Below are 18,535 nucleotides of genomic sequence, written 5' to 3' on the forward strand. Positions count from 1 at the left end.
CTTTTGTTTTAGCTTGTGTAGCCGAGGGTTACGTTGCATATATACATTATGATAATAACACAGAGGCAGTTTTGCGATGTGTTTATCGCGCATGTTCATATTGCGATGACGAAAATACGATATATTGGTCAGCACTACTGTGACTGACATGCACAAGGCTAAAGCGTGTGATAAGAACGGCGTTCGTGCTTTAGGCGTGTCATTTTCACGCCATGTAGTCTGATCTGACTGCAGTGTAATGACGTAGAATAAAAGGGAAGATAGACCGCTTATGGCGGGCGGGAGGGGAGGTGGATGGGTCCAACAAACACAGGGCTTTCCACCAGGAGACCAGTGTTTTGTTTTCCAAGTTACGTTAGTGACGTTTGTCACGTGGTTTCCGTATGTATTTTACTTATTTTACACACTTATTTTAAGCCAAACCATGACGTCTTTCCTAAACCTAAGTGAGTAGTGTTCTCCCTAATGGTACTGAACGTTAATACTCGTGTTATTTACACGCCTGGGCGAGGCAAAACATGACACTGACACGCTATCCTCTGGTGGACAGAGGGCCTATTACACGCTTTGTCAAGTGTCATTTTGGTCTACGGGGGAGAGGAGCGGCGGTGGATGTAGACAAGTCTGACTAAAAGTAAATGTTCAAACATTCAGCAGGCTATTTTCTTATTCATCCACTCATTGTGACCGATATGATTCTGCTTTCTCCCTCCATGTCCCATTCTTCTTATCCTTCTCGTCTCTCACTTTCTCATACCTGCACATGCATCTTATTCACCTTCTTTCTTTCACTCTGTCTCTCTTTTATGTCTCTATTCATTCCCTGATGAATGCCACCCACACACACACACATCTGTAATAGTTTGGCTTCAGTTTGGGAATGGAGGGGATGGATTGGTCTGAGCTTTATGAATCTAATAATGCATGAGAGGCAAGTTTGTGTACTGTATATACTGTACAGTATGTGAGTCTTTGCGTGTGTATACCTGTGCACCAACACTATTCAGTTAATCACCCTTGTGCTGCGGTGGGCACAGATGTTCCAGGCAGGTGGGTGTCATTGCACATCCTCCCAGTGTTACTGTTACTGCAATAGCTGCCACCTAGCCATAAGTCAGACGTGACTCATTACAAGGTCCATTAGCAAGCTGGTATACTATCTGTAACCTTTCCTCTCTGTTCTAATTGCACAGTCATAAATGACAGTTTGATCCCCGTTGCTAATATCATCATTCATGATGATTTTACCAGGCTGCCTTTGTCGGCCAGACGAGTACATTTTCATCATAGCAGCAGCTTTCTTTGAAAGTTTTGCACAGCAGAGAGAGGACTGCCCATGTCACTCGGTATGCCTTTGAAACTCTTTGACTGGAAACAAAGGTAAATCATCTCATGGTCTAAAAGGAATTATAAATGCGTCCCTTAAGGCCCACTGTGTTAGCACTGTCAAAATGTGAAATTTAATACTAATGCAAGTGAAAGACCCCGAGCAACTCTGAGTGTTCTTGAAGTCTGCCTTGTAGAGTATAAGTCCTAATACCATTATCGTTGGCGAAAGGCCCAGCTCTTTTACAACCGAGTCTTTACCAGATCCTTTAAACCGGGCAATGAACTTGAATATATATGCTTATTAAAGTAGCCCGCTCTACCGAAGGACATGGAGGCAGCAGATTTTGTGATTGGAGCAGGTTTAAGAGATTTGATTAAGCTTCAGAGAATTACTTAATGCTTTAATTGCCCCGATGTGGTCGAGCTGTTTAACATAAATGGTAATTTTCCTTCTAGTTTTACCTTGTTGCTGTTGTTCAGGGACTAAATACTCTGCATCATGTGTGTTTTCAGTAAAAATAAGAAATCAGTGCCCATGGATGTATGCTGTTGTTGCCATGATTACAGTGCACCTAGGTGGGTTTCACCTTTGAGCCATTTCCACTATTCCCCTCCAACTTTTGGCATATGCGCTTATGGCATCATTATATGCCACTCACGTAGATGATCTCTTAATGCTCCACCCTTGGATTTTTAGGTGAGAGCTTTGACCTTCGTCCAACCCTGCAAACACATCCTTCCCTGCACTTTCCAGATGCACCACTTGCCTCCATGCATGAGCATCTGCTCAGCTTCACCTTTTCCCTTTCATCTACATGCCTACGCATGTCTCCGGTGGTGCGAGTTTTAAATGAGTGAAGTTAAGTAAAGGCCAGTTGAAAAACTATGCGTATTAAAGTGGTATCTCTCTGACTGAGATTGCCGTAAAGTTCACATTTCATATTATTGTTTTTCCTATGACAGTGGAGGGTATGGGATGCTATATGTAATGAAGGCTACACATTTTAGAGAGATACATTCGCACACAAAGCTTTGTGAAACCTACAGTTGTGATTTGCTACTGACATAGTGTTTTTAATTTTTGAGGCCCTAGTAGAGATGTTAATAATTAACCGTTTGCCGACATTAAGAATTTTGACTGATTAATGCAATCAGTTAAACGGTTAAAAGAAATATTAGAAATTAAATAAAAAGCTGAGCAAAACTTAGAGGAGCGGCTTGTCACTTAAAGGAGAATAGCTGGTCCACCTTAACAGCCCACCTTAAGTGAGACTGAGCCGGTGTTGCAAGACGTGAGCTTGGCTTGGGTCTTGAGGAGTTGTAGCATATAGTCACCCAGAAATAAACTGTACACACACTGCACTGCTACATTCACAGCTATAACGCCACCAACAACCCCACACTCACCGCCACCACACACACACGCGGCCTGTCGGACACTCACTAATGTTACGCTGGGCTAACAGACCGTATGTGTGTGACAACGGTGAGCATGAAGTTATCAGTAACATTATACCTTTGAACGTAGCACGTACGCACACACGGTCTGTTGGACACTCGCTAACGTTATGTCGGGCAGACAGAGAATGCCAGGCGGACACACAGCTGACAACCTCAGAGCTAAACTAAATGATGCAGTGGAGACTTTATGGGAAATTGCTGCATGTGCCCACAACAATGCATGCATATCGTGGCTGCTACAGTAACTCTCCCGGACGGGTGAAGTGGGCACTCAGTTGTCTGTTTTGCGCATACACCACAGCTTGTGATAAATGATGGATTCAACCCGTTTGTGCATCAGCTTATCCTTGCAGCTGGACAGCTTGTAAGGGACTACAACCACACCACTGCTGCATGCAAGACACTAATCTTGTCGGTTAATGATTGGTTAACGAGAGTCGGCTATCGGTTAGAAAAAAAAATAATCTAAATTAGCATCCCTAGGCCCTATTGTACTATTGGACTGTATTATTTTGAAATATACTTCTAAAATTTGTCCACTTCTCTGTGTCACATCTATTGCTGGGTTGAGTGGTTGCAGTGCAAACCTTATCATCTGCTCCATCGGCACACCACTACATTTGATGGCTTTGCTAGCCTTGGTAAGAAGGGAGCAGACAGCGCTTAAGGCAAACAGGAAGATGCACTGGAGTGACTCCACTTCCCGTCCGTCCTCTCAGATCTCCATTAGCTCACCAAGAGTTGCACTCTGCAGCAGGCACCAAGACATCCTATTATACACTGCCACTTGTGATAATTGCCTGTACCCAGCAGTAATAGTGTGGGGAGATAGGTAGTGAGCCCGTATGTCTGTGCGTGTATTTATGTGGCCGGCATGTAGACAGGTATTTTGATTTGTGAGCATCCTGAAACACCACTGGGACAAGAGCGGTTCCTGTTGACCGCTCTCTGCCCCGGTCAAACTAGGCTGGTGTTGCCCCGAGCTTCATATCATGTACAGAGCCATTAAATAAACCCGGTGCATTGGAGCCTGACTTATTTGGAGGCATTTACACCAACATCTAGCACAACTAGGTTGACAGGGTTTCAGCACATCTCACTGCGGTCACTGCTGGGAGGAAAATAAGAAGTTCAGTAACAAGAAAGACTCATTTACTTCTTAATGTCGTAACTTTGCTTTTATGAGCATCAGTTTGTTAAATCAGAGAGCCTATTTCTGATCCTCACTGATGAGGCTCCATCACACAGTAGATAAAAAACAATCTCCCAGACAAATGGACTTTCGGGGGTGGGGGGGGGGGGGGGATGTAATCAGTACTTTTGTATCTGGGGTCATTTTCAGAGAGCTGGCATCAGAGAGAAAAGTTTCCTCATGCACTCAAATGGTGTGTGATTCATTTGCATTTGGTTCTTTCTCTCCTCTTCCGCTTCCATCTCAGCTGTCTTTGTGTTTGTCTCTCTTGAGTGCTCTTATACTGTAAAGTATGGCTCTGTGAAAGGAGCCACGTAGCTCAATACCTGCTTTATCCAAGACATGTAACTATATTTGATCCAACAATCAAAAAGTTTTCAAAAAACATGCATATATAAGCCTTGTTTTTCAGTTTATTCTCAGAAAAATATCCCCTGAATAACTTAAATGGATGCAGTAGTGAATTTCCATGTGCTACTCGCTACTCTAGCCCAGAGGCTCAGCTACAGTATCTCATATTTTTTTGATGAGTCATTTTAAAAGTGGCTGAAGTTGATGCTATAGTGGATATAGTGAATTTGATGATGAAACCTACTGTATATATATATATATATTGAAATGATGTTGATGGCTTATATCATATCTTGGGAAGCATATTTGTTCAAGAATGTTATGAGATCTTCAGTCTCATAACATTCTTGAACAAATATGCTTGAAATACAGAAAATAAAAAGTAAATAATTCCTTAATCAGCATTTGCTGATATGTTTTTTATTAGGGCTGGGACGATACATCTATCTCCCGATTCGATACTATCACGATATTTGGGTGCCGATTTGATATATATTGCAATTTTTAAGTATTGCGATTCGATATTACGATTCATTGTGATTTTTGTGAACTTTTTTAACACTAGACCATGGGAAACATTTGAATCATACACTTCTAGGGACTTTTACTTTGGAACATATCTAAATAGATAAAGTAAAAATATTTGATTATCAGCATGTATGTAGTCAGAGATGTCCTGAAGTCAAATATATCTGTCAGGCATTATTTATTACATATTTTCCAGCAACCCAAAAATCAAACAATAAAGACATTTCCCTCACAAATTGGAGGTATTTTTTATTTTATTTATAAGGGACATGTAATGTTTTATACTTCTGGTGAATATAATCCCATCAATCTTATTGTATTTTGTAGTTCCCTTTGTTAACACCTTATTTTGCAAGCCGGACATAGTCACACGTTTATACTTCCGCTAACTTCGCCAAGTATGTCACTAGCTCTCCCTTTAGCTTCGTTCTCTTTATACGTACATCCATGTTCAACTCCATCGAGGCCGTTTGAATGCATTTAACATAATGTCAGTATATGGGTGCTCTACAGTTGTAGCGCCAGTTGATTTGACCACAGAGTTGCATGTGCCGGCTGTCTTGACCGCACGTTGCCGCAATACGATAACGTTTCCTGTCCATGACAGAGTAAGCATGCAGCTTTAGCCATGATGTCTAGCACTACTTTTCCTGGCAATATGTGAAACCCAAAGTGTTTCCTTACTTTACTGTATGTGTAGTGTTTACCACGTTGGATTTAAAATGTGAGGGTGCTAGTCGTATCCATGCGGACCAGCCGCTGTTTTCTGCTTTGTCGTTTGGGCTCGTTGCTTTGTTTAGATGGATAAGGAACAGATGTGACATCACATTACTTTCTACAACAATAAAAGCGGTAACTTCCTTCTACCTCCGCAGAGAGTCAAATGAAGCAAATATATTGATTCTGGCATTAAGAAAATCAAATTAAAAATTGTACAAAACAAAATCGTGCTACATAGGTAAATCGATTTTTTTCCCCACCCCTAGTTTGTATAGAGTGCTTAAGGACCAAAATAGTAAACTTTACTGAACTATTATCTTTTGCATTTCCAACCCATATGACATGAGAAATATAACAGGGTAACAATATGGAGAGTTACCGGAAACATCCACTTTAGGGACGCTTAATGAAATCTCTGCTGAATCCTTTTTCTTACAGCCTCAGGCTACACCTGAATGGCAACCAGTCCAATTGGAAGAGCATGATGGTAAACTGCTATTGCCAAATGGAGCCTTTTATTAACTCGCTGACTCAATGAGGTTTGAAGACTCATTCAGTAGATTTGGCCTCTAGTCCTCAAGGCACTGCTTTGGATTCTATTTGCGGATATGCGGTTTCTTTTGATGAATTTTAATTGACTACAACGAAAACTACAAAACTGTTAAATTACATAACTGATTTAATAGGTGATTAAAATGTATGAGGTTTTGATATAGTCAAGGTTATTTATGTCATGTGGGACCGGTCTTTATATAAAATCAGGCCGGCTATAAACTGTGATTTGAAGGAAACCAGCTATTCAAATCAATGAATATTGTGAGAAAACTAATCCGTACAAAATATCAGTTTTTGCATTTCCATTTGTCCCAGTTATGTGTCAGTGGGATTGTCCTTGTGTGTCTTGTAAATCTGTCTTCTTAAAACGCGGTGACACAAATCCTCTCTTGTGTTTAAGATAAGCTTAAAAAGACAAACAAACGGGTGCCCAACACATTTTCTCATGTGAAATTAGACGCCTTGCCTCCAGACTCCAATCCTTTTAAAGTGTAAATGAGAGGCAAGTGACAGCTCTGTGTGTCTGAAACACTGAAGAGTGTCCCTGACGACGGTTTGTTCTCCGCACTCCTCCAGTACAAGTCTCTGCCAGCCAGCCAGCTATAGCCAGCATCAGTTATAACTGGACATCATGCAACTGTTCGAGTCATTACAAAGCAATCATTGCATCTCTCATCCCTGCAGAGATATTTGTACATGCCACACAACTCTTTTACGCTTGTTTACTGAATAGCATTTTGCTCCGTATCCTGGAGGGTTATGCATGCAGAGAATGCTTTCAAGTAAAACAGGTGAAATGATGAGACACAACGATGTGCTGTTGTCTAACAAATTGTTCTCAAATGAAATCACTACAATAACAAACTGAAGGTTTTGCTATCATCAGAGTCCACATTTTCAGCATAGTTATCTCTACTGTGAAGTACAAAAGTACATAATAACACATTAAATTGATCTATACAATTATAAGAAAATAACTTATTTGTTCTGTGCAAAAACATATGTGAATGAATTCTATAAAACACAGCATAATTAATAGAATACATTTAGTCAGATTTTCTTCACAATAGCAACTTTGACTTGTGATGACCTATGCTTTGACCTCTAGACAAAGCTTATGGTTCATCCAGACCTGCCACAGCGTGTTTTAGAAGCGTACCAGAAGCGGCTCGGTATTAATAAATGTGTATTTATTTAAATGTGATGTGTATTGATCCAAATCCTTGCCGCTGTCCGTGGTGCTGAAGTAACAGACGGTTTTGTAATTGCAACTTTTTCTCTAAGTCCCACATGTCGTGCTCTGGCATCTACCAATATGTTCAGTATGTCCCAAGCACATGTATTTCTGATAAAATGTTGTAAATTGTAAATTAGTAGTTGGTGAATGGCTACAATATCCAATTAATACAGTAGCCCTTGATAACAATGGTATGGGTCATGGGGGTATTTATTCAGTTGAAGATACATTCAATTCTAATAGAAAATACAAGTGTTTATATTTTGATGGTCCAACAAGACTTTGGGCTTATGCAAGAACCACTCGTGTGAACAGATTTGTCACATGTGTGTGATTTAAGAGAATTTGTTGCACTCACATTCATATTTTGGCAACTTTATATATTTCAGTATAGCTGTTTTTCTCACTCCAACAGCTGCTTCAGGGTCTTCATGCAGCTCTCTGTCCACTATCAGCCACTGTCGCAATGGCTGTGTAGGCTATAATGTTCCATTGTCTAATATCTCTGTGATTGTCACACCCCCTTGACCGCTACCCATATTACTCATGAATCCCTTTGCTTTATAAAGAAGTCAAACCATTCCCTCCTCATGTCTGTCACAGTACAGAGCTGCTTTTATGACACAGCGTTGACAGCTGAACTATTGAGATGTTCCAGGTAATTGTTTCAGGTCTTCTAATACCACTACTGACACTGCAAGCTTATCTTTTTCCTTTTTCACTCTTTCGTAACATTTTTGTGAATGAAACTTGCCTACTCACAGAGCAGAATACATGTATGGCTCTTTCAGGGGCTATTATTATGCTAATGATGAAATATCATAAATGCGCACCTCTTTATGAACAGGTGGTATTCATCAAGCTCAAACGAGCGATTTAGGACAAGTTTGTCTAATTTGTTCGTCAACTTTGGTGACTCTGATTTGGTGCAGTCGTACGAACGAACCTTGCAGAAAAAGTAAGATTTAGGATACGAAAATATTCTTGCATGAAACCCAATGACTCTAATCATTGGGCTTCTGGGATTGACTTTAAGCACTCAAACAAATGAACCATGCTGGCACCAGAACAAGTTGTTAAATAGAAGTAAAAGTCCTGAGTTTATGCCTGTCCCTTTTGAGTTTGAAAGTCCAGCATGAACTGAGTTGACTAGATTCGAAGGACGAAATGCAATTTATGAGTCAAACCTAGCATGGAAGTGTTTTAATGCAGGATTACATCTCCTCTTGATATGCTGCTGATAAAGTAGAAAATTAAACTGGATGACAAGAGTCCGTGCTTGAGGCCCACTTCCTGTATTAATGATGCAGTGGGTTGATATCTCTTTGAATATCCCCCAGAGGCAAGCCCTTAGAGTTCAATTCTATTTTATTGTCCTGGTCTTCTCTCTCTTTTCAAGAGGTACCTTTTATATACGCCCCTCTCTTTAATTAAAAGCGACACTTATCTGATCGGTCTTGTTCAGGCCCAGAGAGAAGTAGAATAACTCTGAGAGACAGAGGAGCCTGAGATATCCACCGAGTACAAATGTAAAGGAATGTTAACACTATCACAAGGGAAAATGGAGCAGAGAGAAAGAAGAGGAAGGGCTGTCTATATTACGAAAGTCATTCTGGACAATAATGAGCCTGTCAGTCGTAGACAATGACAAAGATGCATTGATAGCACCTGCTGAGCCACCTCCGCATCTCCTCCTTTGTTTTTGTCCCTCTCTCTAGTGGAAATTCTGCATATTTGTGCCTTGTGGGCACCAATAATGGTATTCAGCGTCACAGCAAAGCTTAACAAAAGTGTCATCATACAAAGAAATTCAAATTTGATTCGATTGATTTGATTTTCAGGTTCTGCAGAGAAAATGACTCTGCAGAGATTCCCAAGAACAAGACATGAACTGTTCACTTAAGCACACATTAGCAGCTAAGATACAACTTTCAATCGATTTTTAAGTGAACTCCTCACAGAATAGATTGTAAGCATGCATTATTGATCAGTATGACCACCTCAGGTTTGTGAGTAGTGCAATACTTGGCTCTTGTATGTATTTGCTGCTACAACTTCCTGGCATAGCGAAGTCTGCTGACGGAGCAGAGAAAGCTTCTAAAATTGGCCCCGTTGACGTGACCGTACACCAGATAACATTGCCAACCATTCTCCAATCTCAATCCAGCAATGTTTTATCTCTGCGCTGTTCCGTCCCAATGGATTGTTAGCGTATCATATTTTCCTTCACACCCCATTTAACCCACCTTTTGACTGTTTTGTAGTCGGAGTCAGAGATACGCAGTTGAAAATGAACCTTCAGCACACACCGGGGCCATCATTTAGTGCTCCGCTGCTCAGATCACGGAGCAGAAGAAAGGTCTGAGATAAATATGCGGAGCGGCTCCTTTTGATGCAAATGGTGTGAGAAATGGGTGTCTTGCTACTCTGTAATTGTGGGTCGCAGCATGGCTCAGTGCGTTTCCTCTGAGCTCCACCTTGTTTATCTGCTTTGAGCTGCTGTGATATTAACATCTTTCCTTCTCTCCCTCTCCCTCCCCCTCTCTCTCTCTCTCTCTCTCCTCCTTTGTTGTTCCGTGGAAGGTGTTGCCAGGCATACTGAAGAAGCATTGCTGTATCTTACCAGACAGGAACACAGGTAAGGACCAAACAGATGTCCCCTCTCCAGTAAACACACCAGTCACACACAGTGCAGAGGCAGACAGAGGGAGCCCGTCGGTGGGAGTAATGAGTGGGTGGTGATGCCGGGGGATGGATGCTCAGTGGGTGGGTCACATTTGTCTGTCTACCTGTTTTTGTGTGTGCTCTGTACATATGTGGGCTCGTAGCTCATCTGCTGGCTATATGCACTCGTACTGACTGATGATTTTAGTTTTATCTGTTGAAAAACAACCTTTTCTTACTATTGGGCCACAAAACTGATCCCTTTATCATTGTGATTCTTACTATACAGTTGTTTCATTGCTGCTACACAATGTTACCGCTAGTAAAAATGACAAAAAGAGGTTTTCCGTGTGGCCTAAATTTCTCCACATACATGTCAGCGGAAGGGGAACATTTTGGGGGCAGTTGTTGCGAACTTGTGATGATGACGGGCTTCTTCATCATCATCATTGCAGGTGTGAAGAGGTTGCTGATGAAATTGAAGAGCAGGGAGATATACTCAGGTACCTGGCCGCAGTCCTCACAATAATGACTTCTTCTACTACTACTCCTCTCTGTGCGTTTACTTTTAGGCAACCTCTCTAACCTCTCGCAAGGAGACTGCATGCACATGGGCTCTCACACCATCCATCCCACTAACAAAACCTCACTAACGCCGCTCCGACGCGTAGCCGCCACGCTGTGGTTCGCTCATTTGTCAGACTCACGGCTATTTTTGTCATCTTAGTAATAAACTGGCTTCTGCAGTGAACTTCAGTCCACCGTTTTGCACTTTGTTCTGCAAACAGTGCTAGACTGATGTCTACCTTTTGAATGTTTCACATGATTAGAAAGCCAACTGCATACCCTTCCCAGATGTGAGACACATGCTGAAGAGTAGAGCAAGGAATCAGCAACCATGGCGATAAAGAGAGACTTGGAAACTTTTTTTTAGGTGTTGGAGCTTGGAGTTATAACTGATAACTGTGAGGCATTTTGCAGCGTGAAATTAGTATTTGATGGGGCGAGATCATCTGCACTTAAGCCGATAAGGAACTTGACAAACTGGTAAATCAGCAGTTTTACTGTTATTTTGAGCATAGAAGTTCTGTAAGCTAGATCTGGGCCAAGTTTGAATCCAATCCACTCTATTGGCCTCTCTATTTAAAGGGTGCCAGATGGGTGGGGCTTGCTGTTATACGGAACAATCCTCTTTTTGTGCCACGCAAGTTGAATCGATTACAGAAAAAGTGCGTGAAGAGATTTACAAAATGTCAGCTCAAGTTTTTGTAGGGTATTTCCAAGCCGTAACTTTTTCAGCAGGACGAGCTCGTGTGTGTTGTCGAGGTGGCTGGCTGGCAAGCGCTGCATGAATATGGAGGACCCAGGGGTGCACATCTCGACCGGTCTTAGAACAAGGTGTTCTGGCGGAGTGGACACTTATTAAAATAACCTTATGAATATGGATGTGTGACGCTCTGAAACTTTTCCAGAGATATTTTAGCAGTTCATGATGTTTGTGTGTGTGTATACATTAGTGCATAGGCCACATTGTATGCATTTGACTGCGGACTTGACAGCAATCCGCTTGACTGCACTTGCTTACAAATTCCATTTCATTTCACAAAACGTCGCTCCTCCCTGTAAATGTCCTTATTCTGATAGATTGCGCTGTCAAGAAGACACAGTACATGGCACTTCTCTTGAATACTCAGCAGTGGTGCATCAACAAACCTCAAACTACTTCCACCAAAGTTCACGGATCATCAATCAGCCACCAGTTCCATCTGAGATACAAGTCAGAGCCTTTGCTGAACGACTTCTGCGAGGCTCACACACACACACACACCAAACAATGGCACAGTTGTGAACAACCTCTGTGTCTATACAGTGTCTACCATGGCATCCTGTTTCCATGGCAACACAGATTGCGGTGTCACTAGATGCAAAGACTGCATTGTGTCCTTTTTCAATAAGCATTTCTTCTCTGTACTGATTGGATGATATACAGTAGGGCGGTTGTATTTGCATATGCTAAACAGATGGCATAAATTAGCACTGGCGTTGGACGAGGATGCTCATTAGTGAGTACAGTAGTGTGAGTCAGGCCCGAGGAGAGGCATGAGTTGAAAGATGTAGTGTAGGGCTCGAGGAAGGAGAGGGTACAGTAAGAGGGGTGGAATATCTGGAAAATGATGAAGAGTAAGTAAGATTAGAAGGGACTTTTTGGAAATAATGGCCATGAAAAGATTGGTATCTCCTGCTGGTGAATAGGATTAAGACGCTGCATTGTGTGTGCATGTGTGTGTCCATTTCTGTGTGCATGTGCTCTGCTCTACTGTACTCCATCGAGCGAGGGGCGCCCTCTCCTGGGCAGTTTCTCAGCTCTCATGAATCCATCTCCTTCAGCTCCTTCAGCTGCTCCCCGCTTCTGTTTCTCAGATTCAAAAACCTTGAGCATAGAAAGTGGAGGGATGAGGCTTATCATAATCTTACACTCTCTCTCTCTCTCTCTCTCTCTGTTATCAGCTCGTCCCTCTGCTCCGTAAGCGGAAACCTTCATGCTGATGAACATTCGGCATTTCTATGCCACAAATTCACCGACTGTTCCTATTTATAGACATTAATTAACGTGTGAATATTCCACCATTCTGTTGCCATTTTTCATGTCCATGCTGAATTCCTGGCATCCTTTCATCATCTCTTCCATCCCCTGCTCGGAGCCACTCTCCTGCTGTAGCATCTTGGAAAACATGTAACTACTAATTTCCATTTATGTAATTCACTGGAACCTCCAATCTGACTTTTGGAATATTCATATGTAATGTTACTGACAATATGTTCACATCCACTGAATGAGCAGCAGGGTAGTTTTTGTTAAAGTTTAGATTTGCAGTGTCTCATATTGCTTATGCCACAATTATACCAGGAATGCAAAGGTGCTGTGAAGAGATATGCTGACTGTTGCATTCTGGGAAGCTCTTCTATCATCCTTTGTGGCGTTTGGACACTTCTGTTTTGCATTCATGGCCTTGTATCCTCATCGATTGTGTCTCCCCTGAGTCTTACAACACACCTCCCCACACACACACACACGCAAATGTTACCCATTGCCTCCATTTACAATTCCCATGTGTTTTACTCTGTGTTTAGGAAAGTGCACCTACATTTATTGTTTGTCTTGCACTTGTAACTTTTAGTATTAAGATGATTAGTAATTATTCTTATGATATGCATGGTTTTTAAATGGTGGAGCATGCAAAGTCCAATTGCTGTGCATGACGTTTGCTCCTATTTTGTGTGTGAAAAACACATCATGGGTATTTGATGCATGTAACTGTTGTGTATGGTAAGACACACACATAATACGTTGCTGCAATTATTTCCACCAGGCCTGCCACTTCATTTCTCAATCAATTGTTTGAATTGTAAAACAAAATTCACCCAAAAGTCCAAGCCCAAGAAGACATCTTCATGTCTTGTTTTTTTCCAACCAACAGTCCAAAATCCAAAAGATGTTCAATTTATAGATGTATTTTGATATGAAACGGAGAAGTAGCACTTCTCATTTGAAAAGCTTTAACTAATGATTGTCATTTTTGTTCAAAAATTACTCTTCAAGGTAAGCTTTTCATACCAAATCCCGCTAAAAATGTTAAATACAGAACTTCTAAGCATAGAGCTTCATATTTCACTGCCTTCATGAGCAGGGGAACATCATAAAATAGTGTGTTAGCTACAGTAAGCTAGCGCTAAACAGCTTGTCAAACCTAACATCAAAGTATAGGACAGATTGTATGAAAGACAAATATTAGGTGTTTGTTGAGCGCACATGGTTACATATTTAGAGAAAATGGTGTGGCGCGTCCTTGTGTGTACTGCAGGAGTCATAAGAAATAATTAATTCAGTCACTCACCAGTGGCCAATCAGAGTCCTATGACTCCTGTGACATGTTGACCTATGTCACAAAGAATTTTTGCCCACCTGAAACACATGAACACGCCTCCCGGCTGCAGAAAAATGTAATTATTGCGGCAAGCAGCACTTTGACGCTGTCTGGTGTGAGGCAGTTACTAGGGGTCCCATCTCAGTACACTATGCAGTGTGTACATAACACACTACTAATAATTATGCCCCATAGATCTCTAAAGCTCACACTCGACGCTGTACTTCCTTGAGTCCTCAGCAATACACTCGCCAAGTTGATCAGTTAAACGGTTGTCAAGAAAATCAAAGGAAAGACAGACAGAGACTCCTTCCATTTTAGTTAGATGTGATTCATGTTGTTATTAAAATATAGTTGCTTATGCAAAGCGCTGAATTCAGGCATGACAAAAATTACAACTAATGTCCTAGTTAAAGTTGTTTTCAAATTGAAAACGACCAGCAACAGCATTAACCTGTAAAAACCTGTCAAAGAAAAGATTTAAATGATGGCAAACACCAGTGCACAATGTCATGACCATGCCACATTTTACAATCAATAGAGTTTATTTTTCATCAACATCAAACAAATATAATGACTGTTCAGGAGTGAGATGTATTTAAAAAAAAAAAAAAGGATAAAGTATTATCAGCCTGATTTGGGGATTTTGACAGTTGGAAAAACTTATAGAGGATATAACTGTAAAATGTTTAAATGTACAAAAACTGTAATACAGTTTAGTCAGCACTTCTCAGAATATGAGAGTATAAGCATTATGACATAGTGACATTTGGATATCATAAAGCTTGTGATTCATATTTGATCAGCCTTGTTTGATAGTTTGATCGAAGTTTACAAGCTTCACGAACAGTGATTGACAGCTGCGTTAGAGACCGCTCTGCTCTGATTGGTTGTTTTCCTCAAGGCACGTACTTGCAAATGCCATCAAGAGCACTAAAAGGAGGCAGAGGAACCTGCGTTTTTCACAGATTATCTGTCTCATGTACTACTGTCAGGATATAGTGACAGTTTGAGCAAATGTGACAAAAAGTTTTTATTATAGTTACCAACTGTAACTTTAAAATGAAGCTTATTAGCTTGAATGCTAGTACAGTTGTTGTTGGGTTACACTCACCGAAATGTTCTCTCATTAGATAGCTTTCCACTCCTGCTGCGTACTTTGTGTCAATTTAAAGTGGAAGGGTTTGTCTGAGGACGTTGCCATGGAAACTAGTTGTCCCGGAGGATAGGTTAGTTAGAAAGCAAGAGATGAAAATCATAACAAAATATTGGGGAATTGTGCTTTAAAGTCCTAACATTAAATGTTTGGGAACTTTCTAAACTTAATCCAAAGAGCACTGTGAATACTGCCTGTGTCCTCTGTCTGATAATTGTCTTTTGTATCCTCATCCAGAGACAGCAGAAGTCCCCGAACTACATCAGTCTAATGGCTTTTCTCTTTACCTTACTTAGCCTCTGTCCAGAGTCACAGCACGTCCATCTTAATGCTTCACATGTCCTCCCCGAGCCGTCCCGTCCCGCTGTGAATCTGACTGACACGGGACTGAATCGGCAGCTGCTCTATTAGTTTGAGCAATTAACGGGCGAGCTGTCGCTTTCCTTCTGTGTCCAGCCTGCTTTTTTGAATGCATTTACACACACACTCAATCAGTCACTGCACACATGCATAATGTGTCCTCCAGCAGACTTGATATCAATCTGTAGCAAAGCGAGGCAGCCAGGGAGAGCCTGTCTCCTTCTGATAGCTCTCCGAGGCCTTGATGCCAACTCTGTATGCTCTTCATACGCAAAAAAAAAAAGAAAAAAGTCTGTATTAGAAAGATACAAAGCACAAATAATATGTATGGACTGCATGAGCAAAAGAAGATTAGTGAATCTGCGTGATGACGGTGAAAAACGAGAGAGAATGATGATCGAATGAGTGAGAACTGACAGAGTAAAGTGAGGGGAAAAAGTGTCCGTTTGTGTATTTGTGTGTGTGTGTGTGTGTGTGTGTGTGTGCTGAAGGCCCTCAGGAAGTCTCCTCATGTCTGCTAAACTCTCGACAAATCCTGCACTATCTCTCCTCCTCAGCCTTCCCTACTTTCTACTGCGAGTCTGTACCCTTGACACCCTCCTCTCCTCCTCTGCACTCCCTCCAGCACCGCCAAGGCGTACCCACTGAACTGTTACAAGAGTTGGTAGCTCTGAAACATGGCCGCTTCCTCCAGGCCCCTGTCTCTGTGCAACTGCACCGCCGCGGCTAACAAATTGATTGTAAACGAATATGACACAGAGGAATAATGGATTAGAGGTAAACTCAGCGATACTTTTTGAACAGCTCCCATGTGGTATCAGAGATCTGTAAAACAGGACACGCTGGTCAAGGTGCAGTTCAGCTGAATATTCATGATACAGTGCCTTAGGACATTTAGACAACACTGAATGTAAGTTGAGCAGTGGAACGTGTCTCAGCGCCAGGGTGCCAGTAAATTGTTTGGCCACGGGTTTGTGTGTGTGTTTTTAGCACATATATGGGAATGCAATAGTTAGAGATAGCAAAATGTGAGTGATGATCTGTTGAAAATGATTATTTTCATTGTTGATTTATCTATTGATTATTTTCTCGATTCATCGATTATTGTTGGTGAAAAATGTCGATCAGTGTTTCCCAAAGCCCAAGATGACGTCATCAAATGTCTTGTTTTGTCCACAACTCAAAGATATTCAGTTTACCGTTAAAGAGGAGTAAAGAAAATAGTAAAAATACTTGCTGATTAATTTACTCGTCGACAACTAATCGATTCATTGTTGCAGCTTTAATACTATGTGTTGAATCTTAGGCCCGAGCTGGCAGATAGTAAGCTTGTTTTTGGTAGCCAGCATATTGGTAGCTGATGGTGTTAGCTGGTTGGGTTTGTTAGTAGGTGAGCCTGCCTGCTAGTTAGCTCAACGTGTTGGTTGTTGGTTATTGTTACATGGTGTTTTCTATTAGCTGGTGTTGAGACGATGCCCACCTGATGACCCTGTGGGCTTGCCTACACTCTTAAACTCACACACAACTTCATATTAAAACTTTTTTTTATGGAATACCAGAGGGGGTTGCTAAAGTTACAATAGCAAGGAATAATACAGTAAAACAGCAGTAAAGGTTATATCAACCATTCTGCTGATAACTACCATGCTTGACAGCCACAAGTGTCCATTTGCTCTAATCTAACGTAACATTAGTTCACGATGATCGATCATAATGTTGTGGTGCAATAAGACACTCCCTTAGTTAAAATATATACAGTAAAGTGGCTGTTTAACATGTTTATATAGCTAGTTAAACAGTGATGGTAGCTAGACTACTGAGCGGGCCATGGCATTCAGATTAAAGTTCCCATTAAGCCAGTTGGGCCTGCCACTGTTGTTCAGCCTAAACAGATACAGTACAATGTAGATATAAGGCCTGATCAAGTATCAAGTATCAAGTGTATGAGGTGACTAAAGGGCAGTTTAAAGGTAGCTAAGGTTAGGTTTTAAAGCAAGGTGTCACTACTTGTCAGAGGACTCGGTAGATTTATGACGGCACGGCCTGATACTTAACCTGATCCGCCAGATGTTTTGTTACACAGAACCATCTGAGAAGCCATCAATGGAAACTGTTTGAAAAAAGGCAGGCACACTTTAAAAAAAAATACTTGGCAGGTGATTGGCTGAACCATCTGTCAATCAAACTAACGAAAGCGTAACTAACTGAAGGCAAAAACATATCCATCAGGCCACACTTTGCTCTTCTTTAAAAGAAGAAATACTCCATAGTTCCGATATAACTGATGCTATTGCAGTATCTCTGGTAACCTCTTCAGGAGCCGCCATTGTTGTTTAGAACGAACAGTCGCCTCTCAGTGTCACGTCACACTTGTCTCACCGGGTCTCACCTCACCTAAACCACGCCCGTAGCTGCAGTAGCTCCTCACAGGACGCTGATTTGTCCGGTCTCTGGCTTGCCGGACACCAACGCATTACTTAAAGCCTGACGAGATGGATTGTCGTGTGAGATGTGATCCCGCGATTCTCACGTGATCTTGTGACATCGCAAGAATCCAACTGCCGTGCAAGGTAACCTGATTCCCACTGCAGGGCCAAAACACTTTAACCTTAATACTTGGCTTCCATAGGAATGCTCACCCAAACTGTTGGCACATTTCACCATGTGGTGATCACTGCGAATCTCCTATTTCTACAGTATCAACCAAAAGTGTTGTACTATGTGTGTGTTTGTGAGTGTGCTGCACACTTACCTGCCCGTGAATGTATTTGTGAGTGTGTGCTTCATCTCTCTGCAGGGACTCCTGTCATTGAACTACACTGTGTCTGACTGGAGGACAGCTGGTCTCTGTGGACTGTCTGTCTCAGCTTGTCCCTGACATAATGAGGGAGCTGGGAGTAAGCTTTGATTTAATGCTGAGTCACTCCGTTCCAAGCTGCTCATTAATGGACGAATGACGGCGGCAGGAAGTGAAAGAAATGGGAGGTGGTCCCGATTTTGTTGCTATGTTGGCAAACCTTTAATTCCCTTTAATTCTTTCCGTCTCCCTCGTCTCT

General features: G+C 41.6%; 1 protein-coding gene across 4 annotated transcripts in view; it reads left to right on the forward strand.

Moving 5' to 3' along the window:
- Window positions 1-18,535, forward strand: part of dlgap2a (discs, large (Drosophila) homolog-associated protein 2a) — a 202,860-nt gene that overhangs the window by 7,032 nt on the left and 177,293 nt on the right. For 3 of the 4 annotated variants that reach the window (XM_037796603.1, XM_037796602.1, XM_037796605.1), the window contains exons 3-4: window positions 9,957-10,011; window positions 10,493-10,540. In XM_037796603.1, coding sequence (XP_037652531.1) covers window positions 9,957-10,011; window positions 10,493-10,540 — 103 coding nt within the window. The remainder of the gene's footprint in view (window positions 1-9,956; window positions 10,012-10,492; window positions 10,541-18,535) is intronic. The other variant, XM_037796604.1, reaches the window with a different exon arrangement.

The sequence above is a fragment of the Sebastes umbrosus genome, chromosome 16 (assembly GCF_015220745.1).
Source record: "Sebastes umbrosus isolate fSebUmb1 chromosome 16, fSebUmb1.pri, whole genome shotgun sequence".
In the NCBI taxonomy this organism is placed as follows: domain Eukaryota; kingdom Metazoa; phylum Chordata; class Actinopteri; order Perciformes; family Sebastidae; genus Sebastes; species Sebastes umbrosus.